Source organism: Garra rufa, chromosome 1, assembly GCF_049309525.1.
Source record: "Garra rufa chromosome 1, GarRuf1.0, whole genome shotgun sequence".
NCBI lineage: Eukaryota > Metazoa > Chordata > Actinopteri > Cypriniformes > Cyprinidae > Garra > Garra rufa.
The window spans coordinates 60067256-60088999 of NC_133361.1; the positions used below are offsets into that span (position 1 = coordinate 60067256).

General features: G+C 37.8%; 2 protein-coding genes across 3 annotated transcripts; both read right to left on the bottom strand.

Annotated features, from left to right (window-relative positions):
* Positions 1-3139: 3139 nt before the first annotated feature.
* On the bottom strand, positions 3140-13933 carry cant1a (calcium activated nucleotidase 1a). 2 transcript variants are annotated; one of them, XM_073834337.1, is made up of 4 exons: positions 13818-13933; positions 7301-7962; positions 4954-5157; positions 3140-4199 (listed from the first exon to the last, which is right to left on the bottom strand). In XM_073834337.1, the coding sequence occupies exons 2-4, from the start codon at positions 7938-7940 to the stop codon at positions 3829-3831; spliced, it is 1215 nt and encodes a 404-aa protein (XP_073690438.1). In that variant the 5' UTR covers positions 7941-7962; positions 13818-13933; the 3' UTR covers positions 3140-3828. The 2 variants fall into 2 exon arrangements, with proteins under 2 accessions (XP_073690438.1, XP_073690448.1); XM_073834347.1 differs by lacking the exon at positions 13818-13933 and adding an exon at positions 10527-10723.
* Positions 13934-15530: 1597 nt separating this feature from the next.
* On the bottom strand, positions 15531-20713 carry syngr2a (synaptogyrin 2a). The gene is made up of 4 exons (XM_073834358.1): positions 20487-20713; positions 19506-19743; positions 16937-17070; positions 15531-16843 (listed from the first exon to the last, which is right to left on the bottom strand). The coding sequence occupies exons 1-4, from the start codon at positions 20583-20585 to the stop codon at positions 16649-16651; spliced, it is 666 nt and encodes a 221-aa protein (XP_073690459.1). The 5' UTR covers positions 20586-20713; the 3' UTR covers positions 15531-16648.
* Between the last annotated feature and the right edge of the window lie 1031 nt (positions 20714-21744).

The following is a 21744-nucleotide window of genomic DNA, read 5'->3' on the forward strand; positions in this document are numbered from 1 at the left end:
AAATCCATATTCAACTTATTTTCTAACATGCATAAATGTTTTAACCACTGGTTAGTCATGTAGATGGGAGGTTCTGATGACCTCTTGTGACATGACACCGTGACCCTGAGAAAATATAGAACTTAGCATGTAAAAAAACACTGTTGCACATTCTATTTTGGCTGCAAAGTAGAAATACCTTGGGGTGAAAGCATTGTGTCTACAACTACAAATATTTATTAACTAATGAATGTATTCAACATTCATAACTTGATTAATAACTCTGATTAATAACTATTCAAGAAGAAACAAATACATATTTTATGAAGGTTGCGACAGCTCCAGGATTCCACTCCTTCAGTTGAGAAAGAAAAGAAAAGGACGTGATGTGTGGCCAAGTATGACCTATACTCAGACCCATATTCTAACCACTAGGCGAAGATGCTGTTTTCTTAGGGTCCCTACAGCCTCCCTTCCCAACGGCTGCCATTCCCTGCTGGAGTCACCACTTCCTCCCTACAGCTCTTGCTTAATTAGGGTTCCCAATCAGTCATACCCCACCTGGTCCAGTTGCCCTTACAGCCAATTGTCCTGTTCTGTTTAGACCAGGGGTCAACAGACTTGGTCCTGTAGGGCTGGTGTCCTACAGAGTTTAGCTCCAACCCTATAATTAGACACATCTGAACCAGCTAATCATGGTCTTACTAGGAAGCCTCCAGGCAGGTGTGGTGGGGCAAGTTAAAGCTAAACTCTGCTCCACCTGGTCCTGCCACAATGCTTTATCTGCCCAGTCTAAAGCCCTTTTCTATATTGGCACACATTCACTCACAGTATTTTTTATCAGTGTGACCAGCCTTCTATGGCCTCCCTATAATGTTGGTCAGCTCTGGGTTCTGGATCCTGCCCTCTCCTTATTCTTATTTGTTCATGTTTTCTGTGTTTGTTCCAGAACCAGAGTTGACCAGTGATGGGCAGCTCCTGTCTTGGAGGGCAACTGTTCTTCAGTTTAGCCCCATCCCTAATCAGATACAACTAAAAAGTCAGACCCAGAGGTGTCCAGTCCTGCTCCTGGAGGGCCACGGTCCTCTAGAGTTCCAATCCCAATTAAACACACTTGAACCAGCTAATCAAGGTCTTGCTAGTCATACTAGAAACTTCCAAGTAGGTGTGTTGAGGCAAGGTGGAACTAAATTTTGCCGGACAGTGGCCCACCAGGACCAAATTTGGACACCCCTGATAGTCCACTGATATAGTCCAGTTGAAGGAGTGAATGAAAACAAGGGAGCAATTCAGACACTGAGTGCACTGGAAAGGCTGCCACTCTTGCATAGTTTGTGCTTGCTGTATAATAATCATTTGAAACTTAGCAAACTAGCAGCTCCAGTAGTAATGAAAAGATTTATCTTTAACTCTTTCAAGTTAATTAAATTATTTAAAAATCAATTAAAAAGAAATGTATACCTGTATGATATCACGCTGTACCCACATTGGACAAGCGGTTTGGAAAATGGATGGTTGATTCAGACAAAGGGCGCCATCTTCTGACAAAGGCGGGAATTTATTTAGCATTAACCTCAAAGTGCATTACGGCTATCTCTAGCCGTTGTACTCTCATTATTGCATTGCATTTTTGGAATTTATTGAGTGCACTTGGGAATGACCACTACAAATGGCTGTCCCCTCAAAAGTGCCCTATTTAGGGGTATAGGAGGCGATTTCAGACACAGTCCTTGCCCAGTCCTTGTTCTGTTAAATGCTCACATGTTCTTCTTATACTTTCCCCTACTTATTATGCTTCCTTTCCAGAGAACTAGAGTGATTTGCATCTTGTACCATTTGTTCTAGCTCTCTTTTGCTAAGCTTTGCCTAGACTTGTTCTGTCCTGACCCTGGCCTTGAGTTTTTAACCTGCCTTCTCCTATGCTCTACCTAGTGCTGGACAATCTGCCTGCTCCTGAGTTCTTCCACTTCCCTCAAGCCTTTTTTCTGGTTGCCAGTTTCTAATCTTTCAATACTGATCTTCCTACTGGCCTGAACCTTACACCAGGTTTTACCCCTCTGCTCTGTATAAATATCTTCAAAGATATATGTCCAAAAACTCATGCTGTAACTCCACATGACTGCTGAAATCAATAATGTACACTGGATGGTGATTGTCACTATCAAAACATAACCAACCACCTCCTTTTTTTGTGCCAGAACAAGTGTGTTTTAGAAACACACAGTTAAAGCAGCTAGAAAAAGAATAGCATTTAAGGTGCAAGACCCCATCTAAAACAAACAATGATCTCCATAATTGTGACACTTGTTTAGTGCAGAGGTGCCCAAACTCTGTCCTGCAGAGTTTAGCTACAACCCCAATTGGACACACCTGAACCAGCTAATCAAGCTTTTACTAGGCATGCTAGAAACTTCCAGGTAGGTTTGTTGAGGTGAAGTTGGAGCTCTGCAGGATATCAGGCCTCTAGTACCAAGTTTGGGCACCCCTGGTTTTGGTGATTCTGTTGGTTAATATCAGGTGTGTATCACTCAGTTAATCTCTTAATTATCTCATTAACTTTACCACTGTTACTTCTAACAGTCCTCATCCTGGGGACCCACCGCTCTGCACATTTAGCATGCCACCCTTATTTAACACACCTGATTCAAATCATCAGCTCATTAGGAGAGAGATCCATGAACTAAACCAAGTGCGTCAAATAAGAGATACATACAAAATGTGCAGAGTGGGGGGTCTCCACAACCAGGATTAAGAACCACTGCTCTTGATTATGGACTCAAACTCTAGGGAGAGTTAATTCCCGACTGGAGTTTTTGTTAAGTACTGAACTATTAGTATGTACAGTATTCTAGTTGGCACATTGCTTTCTGAAAACCAAACAATGCACCCTCAGAAAAGAGCATCACTAGTACTGCAGATCCTTCAAGGTTGGAGCAGAGGTGTTTATCACACAAGCTAACCACTGGATATCTCAGGAAGTGCAAACATGCTTATGGAAAAACGTTTTGGGTGTCAATCAAGAGTCAAGAGGTTAAATCCCTTAGACAAACCCAAATATGTAATTTTGCCATTTGGTGATTATGAATAAATAAAGGCAAAGCTGTCTATAACAACACTGTGTTTGCAGAATATCCTGTGCATTCAAATGAAAAATGATTAATCTTGTTTTATGTATTTATTCTTTTTTAAACAAAAATCCCTAAAACCATATAAACAGACTCTGATTTAAACAACTGGATAAAGGAATTGAGGTACACATTTTTTTTTTCTTTAAAACCTTCAATCTATTGTTTTCAGGAAAAAAAAAAACAGCAACAACAAATAAATATCTCTGGTGCATCACAGAAAAATAAAATTCATTTTGTGACAGTTCAGTTCTTTTTAAAAGTAGCTGATCTGCTTAAGACACTGATCAAGAAAGTAAAAAAAATGCACAGTTTAAAAAAAGACATTCAACAAAACCACATGGCAATCAAAATAATGTGTGTAGAGTAAACTATTTATGCACTATAGTCTATCACTTCACTTCATTCATTCTGTTACATTCATTACACCGTAAGTACAGTACTGGCGTGAAACCACTAACGGTCATTGTTGAAAATGGCTATGAGAAACTTTTGATGAAGGCTTGGATAAGTCTCTCAAAATAAAGGTTCAAAAAAGTCCTAGTTTCTTTAGTCTCTATAACCACAACCACACTTTAGGCAATGGCCACCAAAAGCCAGTTGGCATTATTTGAATGTCATTCAACTTTAACAAAGACCCCTCACTGTCCACAACTAGATGTATCATCTAGAAAGTATTTACCAATGTTTGGTATGTATTTACCTTCAGAAAATCACTTTGACACTAAATGAATTCAAGTCCCTCATACTTCACATCCCCAATCTTAGTTTCAGGAAGCAGGATTCGGCCATCTAGGGTGAATGCCACAATGTAAGTGGCGATTTTCCCAGCATCCTCCTCCGACTTTAGAGCAACAATAATCTGGTCATCTGTATTGGGCACAAACTTGAAGGAAGAAAAGCCATGTGTAGGGTTCAGGGGCCCAACGTTTCTCATTTTAATGTCCTGGAAATCTGGGGAGCAGCTGAGCATTAGATTGGTGCCCCGTCGCTCATCAGCTGTCTCATCGTATCGCTCACTGCTAGCACGTCGTGGAAGGAAGAACCAGCGTTGTAATGTGTCGCTCCAAGCTGCAGACTCATGTATGAGGTATCCTGAGATGACAATAGAAAGGAAATGAACAGGGACTGGAAAAGAAACATTCATTCATAGTGACTGAACACTAGTGATTCTTATTAGTCCAGGATTCCAGGATTTTTCTCCTCATAGTGGACTTCAATAGTCACCAACAGGTTGAAAATCCAAAGTTTCAGTTCAGCTTCAAAAAGCTCTACATCACTGGTCTCAAACTCAATTTCTGGAGGGCCACAGCTCTGCACAGATTAGCTCCAACCCTAATGAAACACAAGTGATCCAGCTAATCAAGATCTTCAGTATTACTAGAAACTTCCAAGCAGGTGTGAGTTGGAGCTGGTTGGAGCTAAATTCTGCAAAGCTGTGGCCCTTCAGGAATTGCGTTGAGACCTCTGCATGATCCCAGCTGAGGAACAAGGGTCTTATCTAGCAAAACGATCAGTGTAGAGCCTTTTGAAGCTGCCCTGAAACTGCAATTCGGACCTTCAACCCATTGGCTCCCATTGAAGTCCACTTTAAGGAGAAAAATCCTGGAATGTTTTCCTCAAAAACCTTAATTTCTTTTTGACTAAAAAAAGATAGACATTAATATCTTGGATGAAATGAAGGTGATTACATTATCCGGAAATTTTTATTCAGGAAGTGAACTAATTCTTTAAGACTTCACAGAAAAGTTCTTGTGATAAAAATGCCACTTTTAAAATACCAAATTCACGACTCACTCTCAATTTACTACAAGTACACACTGCATGTGAGTGAAAGGCTACTGTTTACCGGGCGGACTGATGCCTGCAGCGCTGCGGAGAGCGTTGTACTTAGGAACCCAGTTCTGGTGCTGTACATCTCCGTGGAATCCCACAACTTTTACCCACTCAGGATTGTCATTGAGCACTTCTCCAGTGGTGGTGGTCCACTCCTTCCCCAAACCCCCCACATATAGGTGCTCATCCTTCACTGCAAGCCACTCTGCCTTAAAACCTAGTAAATGTCAGAAAAAAAGAAACAATTTTTTTAAAAATAATTATATCTTTATTTTAATAGTTTTTTTGGTGTTACCTTAAAGTCAGCTCATGATGAAAACACAAAATTAAATTATATCACATGCTAAAATTAAGTTCTTAAAACTTAAAGTGTTTGGGGGGCTAATTATTAAAGCTACACTACACTCTCAAAAAAAAATTGCAAAAAATTGTCCTTTTAAGGGTATAACAGCTAGGGCAGTATCCTCAAATGTACATCTTCGTAGCTTATTTACTTCTTACGGGTGCATAATAGTACCATAAGAGTACATCCTTCCTTAAGGGTGTGTATTATTATTCTAATGGTGTGTTCACACTGTTTTGTTTTGTTCATTTGGTCCAGACCAAAAAGGAAAATTATACATTTGGTCCTGGTCCGCTTGGCGTTCCCACTGGCATTTTTGACCACGAACCTAAAGATACCGAACCTAAAGGCATAGTGATATGTTCACAACTTTACCGCTTTGAGTCGAATACAGGGCTGGGCGATTAATCGAAAAGTAATTGAAATCGACATTTAGAACCTGTAATCGATCAAATTTTTCCAGGTCGATTATTTAAATTACTTTCCCTTTAAAAACACTACCGCGTGTGGAGTCACGTGACCCTGCTCCGATACGTTACATTATTCCGCCAACATGTCCATGGAGAGCTTAAACAGTATTAATACAGTAAAAAGTATTTACAGAATATACAAGAGTAATTTTATTTAGAACAAATACTGCTTATTTTCTACTTTTAATATAAAAACATTGAAAATAATTAATTTTGTTTCCAAAAGTGCAAGTTATATATTTTCACTAATTTAAGAAAAATTTGACTTTTCGTTTTAAGCAATGTGTGCTTTAATTTCAGTTGTTCAACACTGATGTTCAATAAATAATCATAGATAGTAGATAGTGTGTGTTTCCTTCAATTATTTTAAAATCAAGTAATGCACCCTTCATTCAAAAATCTCTCACTTGTAAAAATGTAAACATATTTACTGTACAAAACTTGTAGAACTATGAGGGCAAAAAAAAAAAAAAATACTATATAAATATTATATAAATATAATTTTATTAATAAATAAAATAATCGTTCATTAATCGTAATTGAGATTTTGATTTTAGGCCAAATCGCCCAGCCCTAGTCAAATACACCTAATACCGTCTGCTGGACTAAGCACGCTCATTATTGCGTGTATATGATTTTATTTTCACCACCTGTGAACTCACAAAGAGCTCATAAAAGGCACTTTACCTCCTCATTGCTCCACCTTTGCCCTTTGCTCATTTTGTTTTGGTTTTGGTTTTGCTCATTTTGTTTGGATACACCGCTTGATCCCTTCGTGAAATCATGTCGCATAGTGTCGCATCTTGTCATTACATCCTGTTTTTGGTTCGTTTAGAAGTATTTGGTATACTGCGTTCAGATTTCATTCAAACTGTACCAGAGTTTGTTTGGAAGCGGACCAAGACCCATCTTTTAAGTGGTCTCGGTACACTTGTTTGGTGTGCAGCGTTCACACTTACTCAAATGAACCGCATTAACAGAGCAATCGCACCAGAGTTCCTTTTAATCTAACCAAATATGACAAGTGTAAACACACCCTAAGGTACTAATATGCACCCTTTAGGGGTAAATAAGTTACAAAGATGTCCTTTTAAGGGAACTGCCCTAGTGACAACCTATTGTCTCGCTAAAGCTACTATTTTTGCACACTTTTGGCCCTGTTGAAGCGGTTGAAGCATAAAACTACTTAAAAGTCACTTATTCAGAAACATTATTTTGGTAATGACAGGAGTTGTGCTTCAGCTCTGAAGATGAATCTAAGTTGCTTCCACTGCATAAAGCAGTAACCTGACCTGCACACACAAATGATGAAAGTATGCAGTTTTCCTGGAAAATCTGTCCCAACAACTCAACAAAATAGAAATAATTTTTACAGGTTTTTCATTACAGTGATTTAGGGTAAGGCAAAACATGGTTTGGAAGATTTTATGATGTACTTGCTCATTAAATTTACATGATGAAGCTTCAAGTATTTCATTCTCTTATCGCTTGACCCTCAAGTCAGTGGAAACTGCCAGTAACAAAAAGGGTACTATAGCAACACTAACCTTTTGAAACCGAGCCATCCCCATCTGGAAGTATGACCCAGGGCACTGCCTGAAGTCCATCTATGTTATATACAACACCCGTACGATCATCCACACTGTACAGTTTGCCATTAAACACCACTAATTCGGAGAGCTCCATGCCTCGGCCCTTCTCTGCCAGGTGGCTTTCCAAGACCACCCTGTCCTGATCCCATTCGACCGCCACTGTATCTCCACTCTCTGATACCAGGAGGTGACCTTTCAGCATGTAGCTGAACCAGGTCAGCTTCTTGCTGCTGAGTGAGTTTGTGTCCAGATCCGCGATGACCCCTATACGGTAGCGTGTGCCCTGTGCCGTGCGCTCTGGTGGACTGAGGGGGTATGTGTCATTGTAGCGGCCCTCCGTTCTCACCTCCTGATGGTTTAATTTCAAACCATATTTGCCTCTGGGTTGGGGGTGGAAGGGCAAAAGCTGCATGTATATGAGGAGGACGAGGGTTAGTGCTGACCCTACCACCACAATGGCTTTCCATTTGATGCGGAAGCGGGAGTCAGTAGTGTTGGTCATGGAAGCCAGCATTGGGAGCCCTCCAACAGAGATGCGCAGAGAGTTCATCGGCTCATTTTGGTTAATACGGGCATAGCCTGGAGAAACAGGCATTAGGGAGGGACAGCAGCCACACCTACGTGGGAAACAGATCACATATATAGGTCAACGTGACACATTTACCAACATCCCACCTCTACCGGACATCCCGGGAGTATCCTGCACTGATAGAGGCTCCCTGATGGGTGCAAATTAGGTGCAATATGACAGAAATCGAGCAAGCAGGAAGCCTTGTTTCCACTCCTGTGACCACTTGTGTTGAGTTTTTGCCGAGAGACTTCCTTTTTATTTCATCACACTCTAAAATAGATTCACTGGAGTGCAGAGAGTGGTGCACAACCATCACTTAGGGTGTGTTCACACTTGTAGTTTGTTTGGTTCATTTGGTCTGGATCAAAAAGGACATTTGGTCCTGGTCCGACAGCAAACCTAAAGATACCGAACCTAAAGGCATAGTGATATGTTCACAACCTGATTGTTTGGGATGAACAACGTATATTTCATGACGGAACTCAAACTGAAGACAAAGGTGCGTTCAACTTAAAGTGGCGCTGTGGGTGTATGACATCACAGTAAGGCTGAACGATATGGACAAAATTTCATATCTCGATTTTCATGCCAGATATCTCGATATCGATACGATATGATATATGTTCGACGCATTATCAGTTGTCACGCAAACTTGTTGGTCCTCCTTCAAGTTCCAGTCTGCTAACGCACCTCTCATCTCCTCCTCTATATTATCCCTGGTATGCTCCGCGGGGAAGAATGATGTCTGCAGACAGCGGGTCTTGAGTTCGAAGTTTGTCATTAAAAAAAGTGGCGTCAACGAAATGATTTCGTCATCGTTGACGAAAACAACACTGGTGGCGAAATGATCGATTTCACAGAGCTCGGATTCAACACTCATTTTACACTCATTATAAAGTTTCGGAATGGCCACTTGATTAAAATGTGTTCGGGTGGTATTTTATAACGCTTGTCCAGCGTCCAAACCATTTTTTTAAAGCCTTCTTTTGAGACTGTGTACACAGGTACCATGTCTTTTGCAATGTGGTATGTTATAGCGTCTGTAATTTCTTTGTGTCTGGTGGACGTCGACTCGTACGGCGTAACGCTACTGAACGCGTCAGCAATCAAACTTTGCTTTGGCTTATTTTGTGATGACTGAGAAGTCCCCGGTGTTTCTCTCATTGTCATGCACTCTCCGCTGTCTCTGTAGTGTGTGCGCGCTGTCTTTAGCGGTGCATTCAAGGGCACTCGTAAAACTGATGTTCGTTGTGTGACTGCCAGAGTTGTATGCAGGGCGGGGCGAGCACGGAGAGGGGAAATCTATATCGTCTATATCGTTGCTTTTTTCGATAGTAATATCTTGAAAGTTCATATCTAGATATAGATACGATAACGATATATCGTTCAGCCCTACATCACAGTACCCATTTACTGATCGGTTTGCTGATTGCCGCTTTAAGTCGAATACATTCAATGCTATCTGCTCGACTAAGCGCGCTTGTTATTGCGTGCATATCATTTTATTTTCACCACTTCCAAACTCACAAAGAGCTCACACAAGAGCAGAGCAATTGCATTCGGGTTCGTTTTAATCGAACCAAGCATGACAAGTGTGAACACACCCTTACTTGGCTTAAGAACAAGCCTGAAAGGAAGTGAATGAACTCTACGCTTACCCTGTCAGTCAATGTACATCACAACCCGTTTATCCTGTTTACTCTGGTTTTAACCAATTTGTATCTCTATAAACGTTTTATTCTTTTGAGAGATACTGAATCTGGCAAAACAGGTACTAGAATACAGACAGTTAAAAACAAAACTGTCTCACAAAATAAGCCCTGTGACTACGGCTGACAATACAGCCAGTTGGTGACCTCCAGTGTTAAATTCATTGCATCCGCGACGTCTGATTACACATTCATATGAACTTCTCCATTCTGGCTACACTCAACTCAATGTGCCTTATTTGGAAAAAAAAAATCTCCATAGCATTTCACAGCCTTGCTTTGACAAGACTGCACACTAAAAGCACCAAATGGCACTGCAATATGTTCTTCAAATCTGGAACAGTTCTCTACCATTGGTCAGACAAAACAATAGCTCCGCCTCAAACCCCCACCATTGGTTGAGCCAATGTGTTAGGCTGGTTTTGGGCCAAATTTGTTGTGCAGACACATTCAGAGCAATGATCTAGTAACCAGTGTTGATTCTCTTCATGGGTATCAACTTATCAAATTACTTAGCATTGCATACTTACCTGGAGTAGGAAAAAATAACTTTTTGTATTGGTGACAAAACCTTTTTTCTCTATCATTTACTTTAACAGTCAATCCTTCAATGAGACAAACAGGTGCAAAGGTTACACATTTACAGGTAACGATTTTCCTCTCTCCAGCATGGCTCCTCTTAAGTTTGTAAACAACAAACATACTCAAGCAGATTAACAAATATTAGTCTTGATCATCTACTTGAGTATATTTGTTGTTTACACATTCTACAATTAAATGATTAAAAAACCCTTCAAATTAGATGTTCACAACTATAACAGAAATTACAAGCGAGGATTAAAACACTTGTCTTACCAAAAGACATAACTATTTAATTAACCCCATGACACCAGACACTTACCAGCTTCTCCAGCTATGACAGGATACACTGATGCCACCGCAAAACTTTGTGTAGGAAATGAATAATGTTGACGTGGAGTTAAGGAGTGGCTTGGTGAACGGACGGAAGATACTCCGAGTGAAAACAGGTATGGCTGGATATTACAGCTATGAAGCATAGTTAACCAGTTGAAAAGGTTGAGCACAATTCTTTCCCTGGTCTTATTCACAAGTGTGTACCTGTAATGTTCATTATACTAACTTTTAGACTCTGTACTGAACCATAACATACCCTAAAGAACTATACCGGTGGAATTTAGTTTGTTAATGATTTGTTTATCTGAATGTTAATATTTAACACAAATGCAAGTTTAAAACAATACCATCTCTGAATCTACATGCACAAAGGAAAAGCTGTAAATTACATGGATAATTGTTAAAGATACAACACACATAGTTTCTGCAAATCTAATAAAGTTAATCATGAGTCCCTATAGAGTAGGACTGCATCCTTCGTATCTCTAAAGAGTCTTTAGCATTATCAGATTTATAAAAGACAGACACAAATGCACCGCTTGTCTTTGAAAACAGTTGAGCTCCTGGAGTCGTGCCGTGGACAGAGCTAAAGAGTCACAAGTTCACAAAGCTTTTGCGTAGCGATCGTCTGCAAGTTGTTACATTGGCAAAAATAAAACAGGAACAAAACCCAAGTGTCCATACAAGGAATTCCACCGTTTCATACAGGGCCATACTCTAAAAAAAAAAAAACTTTATGAAACTTAAACAAAACCTGAAGTAGTGTCTTTGGCAAAGAAATACTCTATTATATGACTTTGGTCATGTTTAGCATGAGATTCCAACTCTTTAGCAGAAATCAAGTTTACATACGCCTTGCAGAATCTGCAAAAGGTTGATTATTTTTTTATTTAGTACTGACCTGAATAAGGTATTTCACATAAAAAAAAAAAAAACATTTATAGTCCACAAGAGAAAATGACAGTTGAATTTATAAAAATTCCCCTGTTTAAAAGTTTACGTGCACTTGATTCTTAAATGACCTACAGCTGTGTTTTTTGTTTAGCGATAGTTGTTCATGAGTACCTTCTTTGTACTGAACAGTTAAACTGCCTGCTGTTCTTTAGAAAAATCCTTCAGGTCCCACAAATTCTTTGGTTTTTCAGTGTTTTAGTGTATTTGAACCCTTTCCAACAATGCCTGTACACTCTTAAAAATAAAGGTGCTTCACAATGCCATAGAAGAACCATTTTGTCTAAAGAACCTTTAACTTCTGAAGAAATAAGGTTCTTCAGATTATAAAAATGTAAGAAAGAGATGGTTTTTAAAGAACCTTTGCCTGAATGGTTCTTTATGGAACCAAAAATGGTTCTTCTATGGCATCACTGTGAAGAACCCTTTAAAGCACCTTTATTTTTAAGAGTGTATGATTTTGAGATCCATCTTTTCACACTGAGGACAACTGAGGGACACATTCTCTATTACAGGAGGTTCAAACACTCACTGATGCTCCAGAAGGAAAAAAAATAAGCATTAAGAGCATTTAAAGATTGTGTAAATGTAACATATTTTGTCTTGTGGGAAACATGTAACTATCTTCTGCAGCTTTCAGAGGCGCAGTACTAAATAAAAAAAATGATATTTAGTCAAAATAAGAAAAATGTGCACATCTTCATTCTGTTCAAAAGTTTACATCCCTGGGTCTTAATGCATATTTTTTTTCTTCTTAAGCATCAGTGAGCATTTGAAGCTTCTGTAATAGTTGCATATGAGTCCCTCAGTTGTCCTCAGTGTGAAAAGATGGATCTCAAAATCATACAGTCATTGTTGGAAAAGGTTCAAATACACAAAAATGCTGCAAAACCAAACAATTTGTTGAACCTGAAGGATTTTAAAAGAACAGCAGGCAGTTTAACTGTTCAGGACAAACAAGGGACTCATGACTATCACTAAACACAGCTGTGGATCATTCAGGTAACAGCACAGTATTAAAAATCAAGTGTATGTAAACTTTTGAACAGGGTCATTTTTATAAATGCAACTATTATTTTCACTTGTGGGCTATTTGTAAACATCTTTTATCTGAAATATCTTATTCAGGTCAGTACTTAATAAAAAAACATCATGCATTTAGTATGATCCCGCTTATTTTGGTAAAATAATAAACATTTTGTAGATTCTACAAAAAAGTCTGTAAACTTTTGACTTGTCCAACTGTACAAGTCAGAATGCATGAAATAGCATTAGACATCCTCTTTAAATGGTATATTATCACGCCGTCTCTTTAAACGTTTAGTCAGCTAAATCCAGCAGATCCTGTGTTCAGTTGCATATAACCTTCATGCTAAATAAAACTAAAGAAGCATTAACAACTTATTCAATCCCATCATGCTCAGAAGGTTCTTGTTTTCCCCCCATCTGACCAGTTTTAAGGCTGCTCAAGGACATTTAATATAAATCAACTAGTCAAAAAGGCCAAGCATTATATTTTCTCCCTGTCTCGTCTGGAAGGTTTGGGCTGTCTGTCCAACATCTACATTTTGTGGAGCTGGGCTAAATTATGCAAGTAAGTTTTTAGCTACATTTTCTGGTTTAAGAGATGTTCTATGGCATGAAATTCGTGTTCCCACAGGCACACATTAGCCTTCTTTACAGGAGGAATGAAATTGCCTATTTGTGCCCATCTTTGGCACATCAATCTTAATTTTAAATAATATTCCCTTTTTACAATATATCATGAGATATTTATCAGTTACAGAAGGAAAGCTAATTCAAGACTAGCATGCGTACCCTGAGCTGTCTATTTATGAACACAATAATAAGAAACTCACTAGGGTTTTGGAACTAACTAGCCAAATCTTTAATCACGTGATGTAAACATTCACTGCTGAACCAATCGGAGAGCGCTTCTTTTTATCAATTCAATATGATATTTGTTACCCAAAGATATAAAACGCTTTATACAATCCTACTTCTCTATCTTTTCAGTCAAATATTTGGTCTAGAGGCGTTGAGTAGTTATACAGTGTATATTTCACAGGAGTTCATCTCTTGCCCTCAACATTTACTACGCCCTCACAAATTCGGTTATGAAAAGGCACACAAGCGAAGGGCCACGAAAGTACATGTTCGGTGAAGGTATGCCTTTAGTTGAATTAATTTAGATTTTTTTTCACAAAGTAGTGCTTGCTTGCTTGGCCGGCGTAACAGTGACATGTTAAGACCCACAATGAATTTCTGCATGAACCCAGTGCAGTGTTCTCTAGCTGAACGTAGTTTTAAAACGCACTATACTTACGGTAGGGCGGAAGACAAGGCTCAAAATGAATCCGGGCTGTTGGTGAATAAACCGCGACTTGTGAACTCTCATTCCTCACGGATCCATTCAGCAGCTCTGCGCATCCCAGCCACTTCCGCAATCGGGGGCGTGATCGAAGCCGTGCGCGGCGAACCAGGTCTTTCCGCTCGCACTTGCGTACATTTTACGCATAGATTTCTGAGTGAGGTACGACAGCAATGAAAACATATTACATATTCATATTACAGTAGGCAGAGCTGGGTAGTAACCGATTACGTCAGTTAAATTAAGTACTTGTAATTAGATTATATTACAAAGCTCATAATCAGAGTTACTTTTTATGGATTGCATGCTTACATTTATTGATTTATTGAAATCATATTTTACATTTTCCTTTCTATAATAGCCTCCTGCTTATATACATTCAGAAAGTATTCAAGTTTTGTGGACATTCACACAAAAATCAGTCATTAGTAAGATGGCAAAACAGCATTTGACCACTGATTTACAAAAAAGAAAAAAAAGAAGTGTTTTAACATTTTATCTGATTAACACCCGGTAGGTTATTTAATCGTGTATTTCTATGTCTTTCAAACACATTAAATGCACAAATAATTCACAGAAACGTTTTTGTCATCTGATCCTCTTTCACCTAATATATTTACTTTAAGTACCCCTGAGATTTTAAAATAAATATTTTAATAATTAATTAAGTCATATTTGCATGTTCATTGGTTCTCTGGCATTGTTTATGGTCACATGCCATGCAGGTAATTTTAATATGATTGATTTTAATTTAACTTTTTTAATATTATTAAAATAATTACTAGCTTTTCATTAAACTCATAACCCCCCTGCACTTCTTTCACAAACACCAGTTAAGGTAAGGTTTAATGCACTTCATGTTGTTATTAACAACAAATTTTATATATCTTCATACTCATTACATTTACATTACTTTTATGTCAATATGGTACAAGACTATCCTATTTAAATCAATGTGATAAACGAGTTTGTAATCTAAAAGTAATCTAAAAGTAATCTGATTATATTTACCTAAAATCTGCAATGTAATGGATTACGTTACTAACTACAATTTTTGTCATGTAATTTGTAATCAGTAACGGATTACAATTTGTAATTTAACCATCTCAGACAGCAGGCCTTAGTAACAAACACGTTACAGAGTTATTTCATAAAAAATAACAATAAACAATAAAAAAAACTACTAATAAAAAGTATCTTACCATATACACGAATACCCTTTTGATTTTACAATTATAGAATGCACTATAGTCGGCTATTTACATGAATTTATTGTAGATTATCTTGAGTAATTTTTGCTTATTAGTATGGACAAATTGGTTCATCGAAGGTCAGCAGCAAAGACATCGGTTCATAAAATGGGATTAAATACATAAAGAGTATTTGTATAATTTAACATTTTATTTTTGCAGGCTTTTCGTTGAATTTGACTGTTTTTATTCATTTTGAGGAATACTGTATCTGTTTTTTTTTTTTAGTGAGTGAGATGAATTAATGCATGTTCACATTTATTCTAGAACTAAAGTAACATCTTATTCACAATTTCTCTCAACAAGGGGACAGGAGAGCTTCTTGTCAATTAAAAAGTAATGCGCCACTTTAGTTACTTGGTAAAAGTAATAATATATTGTAACTTTGAAACAGGATACAAGAAGTCGTTGATATCTGTTAACATCAGAAAGAATCAGGTGTTTATTGTGCAGCATTTCCTTACAAAATGAGAATGTTGCAATACCCGCTGTTACAAAAACAGTTGCAAAGTAACAGAAAAACACAATGATTATGTGCTAAAACAGAACTGTGTAAAAGAAATCTCCCTACCTTCAACAAAACAAACCAAATTGAAAAGTTACTTATTATTTATTCTTGTTTCTTTTTTTCCATGTTAGGGAAATGAAGAAAACAGTAAAAGTGGTCTAAAATAGTCATTAATAGAAATATGAGACATTCCTAGCAATTAATTTCAATTCCTAGATAAGGCACAATTTCAATAGTAAGAGGTAGAAATCTTGCAGTGAATTTGGCCTGACATAAAAGAACATTTGATAAAGGTAAACTGCTAGAGTCGTCAACAATATTGCATTATATGATTGTTTAACACTTCAAAACTCAGGTGCTTAGTTTACAAATAAGGCTTATCCACACAAAGCCTATTGTTTGTCACAAATGAAATTAAAGCACGTTTACAGTAGTTTACTCATTCATTTCTTTCTTCGCAATCTCAATCTAACTATACATCCGTTATCTATTACCGCCTCAACCAAACTGGAGTTAGCAGTTAATAAACCCATTTGGCAATAGATTTAGTGCATACTTTTCAACAAATGTCATATTTGGCAATGCTTTTAAGGAATCACTCAATTGTGGTAATGCATTTGGCACAAAGAGTTCACTTTCTATTGTCTGCGTATGAGGAATTTTCTTTAGATTCTACTTTTAAGGCACGTCAGTTTTGTAGACTTTCATATATTGTGTGATTGTGCATTCAAGACATGGAATAAAGCAAATCCCATCCGTTTCGTAAAATGCAAAAACTGCTGGTGTTGAATCTGTGTTTCGGAAACTAATTTGGAGGAACAAAAACCTAGCAAGATAATTCTGCAGAAGTGCAAACTTTTTACACCTTGGGTTACGTTTAGAATTTGCATCCAAACAAAATAAAAATAAATAACTTCTTCAAACAAGAAAATACAAACTAGCAGAGCACACCAATCCCAGGAAAATATGGAGCATATGAAACACAGTCCACACAGGTGAGCCTCTCTAAAGTTAAAATGCCTTCTCTCTCAGTACGCTGGAGGCTGATATCCTCCCTGTCCCGCAGAACTGGCAGTAAACGGGGACTGCTGGTAACCCTCTGGAGCACCACTATATGCCGAAGGGTATGGGGAAGTGTGGTCACTGGCTGGATCACTGTAGCCTAGGCCAACTTCGTCCATCCCTTGGCGGTATCGCCGAAAGGCCAACACAGTAAGCAGGGCCTTCAGGAAAACAAAAGGTGATATCAGTTTATCACATAGATAAGGAGACCATCAGAGAGACACAGGAAGTCTAATAAAGCAAGACATGCTCACCCAGGTGGCAGTGGAGAAGAAGGAAAAGGCCACCACAGCTCGAGCTGCATCAGCTAGAACACCTCCTTGATCAGTGTGAGACCACTGATTGGCTAGGACGCAGAAACACACGAACCACAGGAACGTCCACACACCTGACGAGAAAGGCGAGAGAAATGTACAGGGCTTGTTCCTCCAAAAGTAAAAATTCCTTTTTTTGTTCCTCACTGAGAGGAACAGGTTGAATGAAACCTGAAAAGTTTCTGTCCCGCCACTGAAAGTACACACAACCAAAACCTTGACATTTCATAAAAAGACAAAGTAATCCATATGAACAGTTTGTTTTAATGTGACAAATGCACATCCAATAACATATTTGACGCGTTCTATGTACGTTTTGATCATTAAATGTCAAATAACCCCTAAATGTAAACTTTTTTTATCATATAAAGTGATTGAACCTCTTCACAAGACTTGTTAGATTTGTTTCGGATCTACTACACTCTTAAAATAAAGGTGCTTTAAAAGGTTCTTCACAGCGATGCCACAGAAGAACCATTGTTGGATCCACAAAGAACCATTCAGTCAAAGGTTCCTTAAAGAACCATCTCTTTCTTACCTTTTTATAATCTGAAGAAGCTTCTTTCACCACAAAGAACCTTTTGTGAAAGGTTCTACAGATGTTAAAGGTTTTTTTATGGAACCATTTAGACAAAAAAGGTTCTTCTATGGCATCGTGAAGCACCTTTATCTTTAAGAGTGTAAGTTCTGGTTCTTTTGTTCCTCTTTAAAAAGACAAATCAAGCCAGTTTTAATGAAACCTGAAAAGTTTCTGTCCCGCCACCGAAAGTACATGCAACCAAAACTTTGACATTTCATATAAAGACAAAGTAATCCATATGAACAGTTTTTTTTCTAATGTGACGAATGCACATTTGATACCATTTTTGACGCGCTCTATGTACGCGCTCAGTTTTGATCATTAAAAGTCAAATAAAGCCCTAAATGTAACCTTTTTATATCATATAAAATGATTCAATCTCTTCACAAGACTTGTTTGATTTGTTTTAAGATGCCTGTATGTCCTTTTTGGATCTACTACACTTTGAAAAATAAAGGTGCTTTAAAAGGTTCTTCACAGCAATGCCATAGAAAAAACATTTTTGCCCCCACAAAGAACCATTCTTTCACTCAAAGGTTCTTTAAAGAACCATCTCTTTCTCACCTTTTTATTTTCAAAGTAATCCATGAACATTCTACACTCTTAAAAATAAAGGTTCTTCACAATCCCATAGAATAAATTTTTGTCCATAAAAAACCTTTAACATCTGAAGAACCTTTCTGTTTCACAAAAGGTTCTTTGTGGCGAAAGAAGGTTCTTCAGATTATAAAAATGTAAGAAAGAGATGGTTCTTTAAAGAACCTTTGACTGAATGGTTCTTTGTAGAACCAAAGGTGGTTCTTCTATGGCATTGCTGTGAAGAACCTTTTAAAGCACCTTTATTTTAAGAGTGTAGCCTCAATAAAACTGAATTCAGCAGTTAATAAAGCCACTTGGCAATTGATTTAGTGCATACTTTTCAACAAATGCAATATTTGGCTATGCTTTTAAGGATTTACTCAATTGTGATAATGTATTTGGCATTGCTTGGATGGCATGTATTTGGATGGAAACCTCTCACCACATAAGAGTGGGTAAATAATGGCAGAATTTTCATTTTGGGGTGAACTAACCCTTTATGAAGTTATGAGTAACAGAGTAACAAATTGTATGGCTCTGTTTTAAACCCATAATGAGCATTTAAGTTATCACAAGTGTGCTTCAGGCATGCTGGTTAGGGAAAATGAGTCTTGAACTTGTACTTGAAAGTTGAACTTAATGTGTGTTACACGGTCACTGAATTAGGAAACCTATAAGCTTTTCTAATGTTCATATATATCTGGGGAACATAGGACCCTGGGAACTTTGGTGCACTCATGGAGTATTATTATGCTGTTGTCTTAGCAATGTGCTAAAATCATGGAACTGCAACTCGTGTCTGCTCTGATCTGCGTGGCAAGCGGAGTGACTTCCTATGTAGATATTGTACCACATCTCCCAGTTGTGAAGTTTCATAACAGATATGATGCTACCTTGCACACTGCCAGCAATTCTGCTGCTGAAACTGGCTGGTTGCTAGTATGCCTTCTTAATTTTGGTCGCTCCAGCAGTTATGAACGTCACAACTGCTAAGAAGCTGTTCGTTGTCATTCTGAGTTAATCAATGAACATTCTATGGAGAAAAAAAAAAAAAAAAAAAAAAAAAACTTGTACCACTGCGGCTATCTATCTACCAAACACAGGGCTGTGGAAGTTATGGAGATGTCCACATTGTTGGCAAAAGTCATAGATGTCAGCTCTCAGTGAAAAAAAAAATCTAGGCCCCTTTTGTTGTTGCATTTGCTGGCAGTGTGAACTGATCTCTTTAGAACTCTTTAGATTTTAGATCAAAGCAAATATGGGGCTCTTAGAAAACTGATTAAAACAATATATATATATATATATATATAAAAAAAAAACAAAAAAAAAAACACATGTAATAACTCTTACCAGAGAAACAAAGATCACCCAAGACAATGTATTTTCTGTCGTTGGCATTGCTGATCTGGGGGAAGTAGGCATCCAGCACAAGAAAGGCAACACAGGCCATGAAGGCTAAAATTCCAATACCAATTCCATAGCTGCAAGCACTGTCATTCTGATTGAACATGCATTTAGCTGTTGGTTCACCCGCTGGATTGATGTAGCCTTCAGAAATGATGGTAGCAAACACCACTATGGAGAAGAGCTGTGATGGAGAATTAGAAACAGAATTAGTGACAACAAACAAATCTCTTTAATAATGCATTTTTACAATTGTGATCACACAAACACACATCAAATAAACTACTATTGAGAGCATTTACAGAGAACAATAGTGTTGTGTTTCAATGGGAGGTGTGACGTTCTCACAAGATGTCTACTTTGGTTTAAAAAAACTATATATCTACAAACTACACAGCGAAAGAAGAATTAGGTCACAGGCATTTAGGCCCATACACTGGTTAAAAACATGCTCTGTCAAAAGATTTAACATATAAAAATGTAAACTTTTTGTGAAATGTTTAGCTTAGAAAGTGTGCTTACACTATCTTTTTTCAAAGCATTTCTTTGCAGTGTGTAATAAAATATAAAAGAGTGGCTAAGCCTAATATCAGGGCAGTGTCACTAGATAAAGAAAGATTGAAAAGAAAGAAGCACACGTAAGCAAACTAGCTGCATAAAACGAAGTATTACAAAGCTGTGCTATGTTGACATCTTCATTTTACCAGTCACATTTTGACAAGTCACATGATGCAGACCTCAACAACAAACTTTCAAACTACTGCTGCCATATGGTCCGTGCTTCGCAACTTAACGACAGCATAGTTTTGTTTAGCGACTAAACTCTGTTTAACCAACACAATTTGAGGCCAGCCAGAAAATTTACAAACTTTTAATCGAGTAGGAGCACTAGCTCGATTAGCTAGCTAACGATGACTTTGATCTTACCCAACTGAACAGGCGGACGATAGTCTGCGGTCTTTTTATAAAGCTCCAGAAATCAAAGGCTCCACCGGCCAGCGATGCACCGTAAGCACTCGACTCCATGTCCGCGTTTGTGAGACTGTAGCCCCTCTTTATTTGTCAGCGCTTCGGCAAACTGTCCAGCTTGATGATACGCTATTTACTTTCACAATTGTTTCCTGAAAGTACCGCACCACCCTTCAAGGAAGTACACGTCGCGTCAGAACGAACATTCCCACTGGCAGTCAGTTATTATAATATTTGTACAGCCCCCTGTTGTAGAGACAAGCCCCCTGTTGTAGAGACAACCTGCATGACAAACAAACGACAATTATCTATCTATCTATCTATCTATCTATCTATCTATCTATCTATCTATCTATCTATCTATCTATCTATCTATCTATCTATCTATCTGTTCATAATATTAATAGTTAATACAGGCTGTGTTTTGTTTATCTATTGCTCCAGTAATCCTGCAGCGTTAAGTAGCAGCTATTCGACATATGCCATGGTTATGCTTAAATATTTATGAGTGTAAAAACTTTTCCAGTGCTGTGCTGTTTGCTCGGGTGTAGTCCTGATGTTTCATCACTTTGCACACAAGGGTTTGTCCATAAGTTTACACAGCTTTATGATCTAACTGCAGAAGTAGGCTAAGCCTGCTGTTTGAGAGTTGACCACGTGGTCTAAATCTGCAGTGAGTCATTTAGGGGTTTTTTGTACAAACTTTAGCTAAACAGCGAAAATCTTTCAGAACTCTGAAGTAAATGTAGAAGTACCAATGAATGTAGTGCTCTAGGTGGCGCTATTAATCTAGTTTTGATTTAAAGGTTCACCCAAAAATGAATATCCATCATTTACTTACATAGTCTTCCGAAGCTAAATGCATTTCTCTAGTTTTCCCTGCTGAAAAAAAAAAAAAACAGCATATGCTGGTTAGGTATGTTTTGGTGCTGGGATGCTGGTTTTAGTTGGTTTATGCTGGTCCTGCTGGTTGCACAAATGCTCTTAAAAAGAAAAGTAAACGTAGAGCCCTGATGGATTTATTGCATTTTGAGGGAAATCTGGATTTGAATTTTTAATGTTATTTTAACCTAAAGATGCTATGTGAAAGTTTGAAAATAAAATTCTTGGTAAATAAAAGTTTTACTAAAAATGAATCAAAATGGATTTATAGCATTTTGGAACCAAACTTTTCATATATAAGTAACTGATGATAGGAATTTTAAAATAAATGTAG